Source organism: Orycteropus afer, unplaced genomic scaffold (genome assembly GCF_000298275.1).
Source record: "Orycteropus afer afer isolate SDZICR_OR568_19922 unplaced genomic scaffold, OryAfe1.0 scaffold00300, whole genome shotgun sequence".
NCBI lineage: Eukaryota > Metazoa > Chordata > Mammalia > Tubulidentata > Orycteropodidae > Orycteropus > Orycteropus afer.
Window position 1 is genome coordinate 636126 of NW_006921887.1, and position 3860 is coordinate 639985.

At 37.7% G+C, this 3860-nt stretch overlaps 1 protein-coding gene across 1 annotated transcript in view; it reads right to left on the reverse strand.

Annotated features, from left to right (window-relative positions):
• Positions 1 to 3860, reverse strand: part of CPLANE1 (ciliogenesis and planar polarity effector 1) — a 231606-nt gene that overhangs the window by 130785 nt on the left and 96961 nt on the right. The window contains exon 26 of the mRNA XM_042782397.1: positions 139 to 287. Coding sequence (XP_042638331.1) covers positions 139 to 287 — 149 coding nt within the window. The remainder of the gene's footprint in view (positions 1 to 138; positions 288 to 3860) is intronic.

A 3860-nucleotide genomic window follows, 5' to 3' on the forward strand; every position in this document is an offset into this window, starting at 1 on the left:
GTAAACTGTGGTCAATGGCATGAGACAAAGTATATGTGAACTGCTGTATGGAAAGTGAATTTGCTCTGTAAATCTTCACCCAAATCACAATAAAATAAAAAAGAAAAAGAGAAAGAGAGGGTATAATCAACAACTTACTTTAAGATATTCTGACAAGATTCATTGTGATAATTTCCTCCCTCAGCCCCATCTTGAGTTGATACAGCAACTAAACAGCCATTATCTGTTTTGCTCTCATGATTATTACTGGACACAGTCTGAGATCCAGAGTGATGATTCTCTATAACCTAAAATGAACCATTTATTGTATTTAGTATTTATTTTTGAACTCCTTATTTTTCTGCATATTTTAAAATTATTCACAATATCTACAGAACTTCTCCTGATTCATTCTCTTACTCATCTATCATATATTTACTGTCTTATTATTACTCAATACTTATTGCTGAAGCAATGAATATACCTTTAATTTACTTGGAAAAAGCAACTCTGATTACCTACATAGTATTCACACGAAATCAGACTTATAAACTTGTTTTCAGGCCACAAAACAATGTAAATAAAAATGTAATGGTCCTTTCATTTTATTATTTTTTTGCTATTATAATGACCTTTAGTAATTATTTTTAAATGGTATATACAATGGGCAAAAATACATAGAGTTGAAAATACAAGGGATATCCTATCTATCTCTTACTTAGAAATGTAGGCAGGAATTACCTAAAAATACTTCAACTACAAGCATCACACAAGGGTATAAAGTACTTAGGATAAAATAAACTGGTCTCAGAAAAAAGAAAAAAATCCAGAAAAACAACCCAAATTCACACACACAAACACACACATACATACACACACTTCACACCGTTCAACCAAGAACAAGCTATTTAAAATAAAACAAATTGAGATACTATTGAAATTCTCTAATATTAAAAAAGTGACGCATCCAACCATTTTGCCGTGCATATTAATATTAAAAAATTTGTTTTCCAGTGGGACTTCCAGAAAGATGGTAGAATAGGCAGACAAACTACACAGACTCTTTTCAATAAAGAAAAGACAAACCAATTGATAGACATACAGAAGATAATCCTGGAGCCATGAGCTTTGAAAGGAAGTATAAAGCAGTAGATTAGGCACCAACTAGTGGAGCTCTGGTAGCATAGTGCCTAAGGCACTTGACTGCTAACCAGAAGGCTGGCTGGTGGTTCAAACCCACCAGCCACTCCTCGGAAGGAAGGTTGGGCAATCTACTTCCGTAGTGATACTGCCTCAGTAACCCAAGGAGTGGTCGCTATGCGTCCAGTCTGATTTGACAGCACATAACAACAACAACAACACTGGAAAAACCTGAAAGAAAACAGTGCGTATGGAGACAGTTGGAGCAGTAAGCTTCTCTGACAGGACCAACAGCCTGAATATTTCCAAGCAGTGCGGGGGCCTGATAACTGACCTAAAGATAAGCCCTGGCTGCCAAGGGCTGCAGGCACAACTGCACTGGTAGCCTATGACTGGGAAAGGAAACAGCAAGGAGGAAGACAACCTGAGCTGTGGACTTTCAGCTGTACGGAGGACACAGCCATTTTGACTGTTTACAAGAAGCAGCCATTTTGGATATTTAAAGAGACCAAGGGCACAGCCACTTTGAAAGTGTACAAGTGGCAGGCATTTTAGATATTTAAAGTGACCGAGGGTACAATCATTTCTCTTGTTTACAAGCAGTGGCCATTTTGGATATTTAGTGACCAAGGGGACAGCCATTTTGAATATTTATAAGTGGTGGCCATTTTGAATTTTAAAGTGACAGCATTCTCATTTGGATTTCAGGAACCTAAGAATAGGCTTCATTTGCCAAGGATGGCAGGGACATACAGGAGGCTAACAATGGGAAAGGAGACAGGTGGTGAGTGCATAAGTGCTGTTTATAGCAGCACTAGTAAATAGAGTAGCACAATATACCTTGCTTATTCAGATACATCCAAACAAAAAAACAAAACTAAAATATTATGAAAATCACTCCAACATACAATCACCAATTAAATATAAACACAAAAATGTCACGATGTCTCAGAAACAACAGAGAATCACAGTCCACACAGAGAAGTAAGATAAAGCAGAAGAAACAAGGGACCAGGATATATACCCAGAACACATCCCGAGAAAGAAGCAGTTTTACAACTCCCTGATAAGGAATTCAAAATAATTAGATTTAGGTACCTTCAACAGATTGAGAGACAGATCAAGAAAAACACTGACAAAATTGAGGAAAACACAGAGAAAACCCTAGAACAATTTCAGAAGACAATACAAGAAAAAAATTAGAAATAAATGAAAAATTAGAAATGATACAAATCTATAGATAGAAATCCAGAAGATTAATACTAAATTCTCAGAAACAGATAGATAAAATATTGAACAGGCAAAGGAGCAGAAATGAATCAATGGAAGACAGAATTAGTGAGATTGAAGACAAATAATTCAGTACTTCTCTGGAAAGGGATCAATCAGAAAAAAGATAAAAACAAAAAGAAAAACCCAAAAATTCATGTGGGATACTGTCAAAAGGAATAACCTATATGTAACTGGAATTCCAGAACAGAAAGAGACAAATAAAACCACAGAGAAAATTATCGAAGCTTTATAGGCAGAAAATTTTCCTGATGTGATTAGAGACAAGAATATATCCATTCACACTGGGAAGAGGTAACTATGGGGAGGAAGTGGGAGGAGAGCCGTTGCATTGTGGTAAACTATGGGCAATGACATGTGACAAAGTATATGTGAACTGCTGCATGGAAAGCGAATTTGCTCTGTAAATCTGCACCCAAATCACAATAAATAATAATAATAATAAAAAGAATATATCCATCCAAGAAGTCCAGTGAACCCCAAACACGATAGACCCCAAAAGAAAATCACCAAGACATATCATCATCAAACTCACCAGACCAAAGACCAAGAACGAATCCTGAAAGCAGCATGCAACACAACGCAACCACTGCCATGGAGTCAAATTCGACTCATAGTGACCCCTAGTTGGGTTTCCGAGGTGGTATCACTACGGAAGTAGACTGCCCAACTTTTCTTCTGAGGAGTGGCTGGTGGGTTTGAACCGCCAGCCTTCTGGGTAGCAAATGCCTTAGGCACTATGTTACCAGTTCTCCTAACCCTTCCTAGAGACCTTTTTCTGGGCTAGATTCTGCTTTAAACCAGTACCACCTAGAATGAGTGCACTGAAACTACTTGTTTGCTGGGGTTCCTAGGTGCTGTCTCTACTCAATAGCAGCATGGAAAAAACAAAAAGTTATATGCAAAAGTAACTAGGTAAAAGACCTAGCTCTGATTTCTCAGCAGAAACCATGCAGGTAAGAAGGCAATGGGATGATATATATATAAAACCCTGAAAGAAAAAAATTTCCAACCAAAAATTATGTATCCGGCAAATGGTCCTTCAAATATGATGGTGAAATTAGGAGATTTCCAGATAAACAGAAACTAAGGGAATTTGGTAAAATCAGACCAACCATATAAGAGATGCTAAAGAGACTCCTTTGAACAGAGAACCAAAAACAGCAAACAACAAGCAACCATTAACACACATGATGAAATAACCCAGAAATCAGCCCAGTTATGGAAGTACCTAAAACACTGTGACAGTTGGAGCTGTGTTTCAACTTAGCTAGACCGCAGTTCTATGTAGTTGTTCCCATGATGGGATTGGATGACTGCGTTCTGAGTGGCCAATCTGTTCAAGGGGAGTTTCCCTGGGGGTGTGGCCTACTTCCAGGATATCCAGGACATCCTGGGAAAAGAGACATTCTTCTGTGAATAGGGATTCTGTTGTGCTGTCTACAACTGTC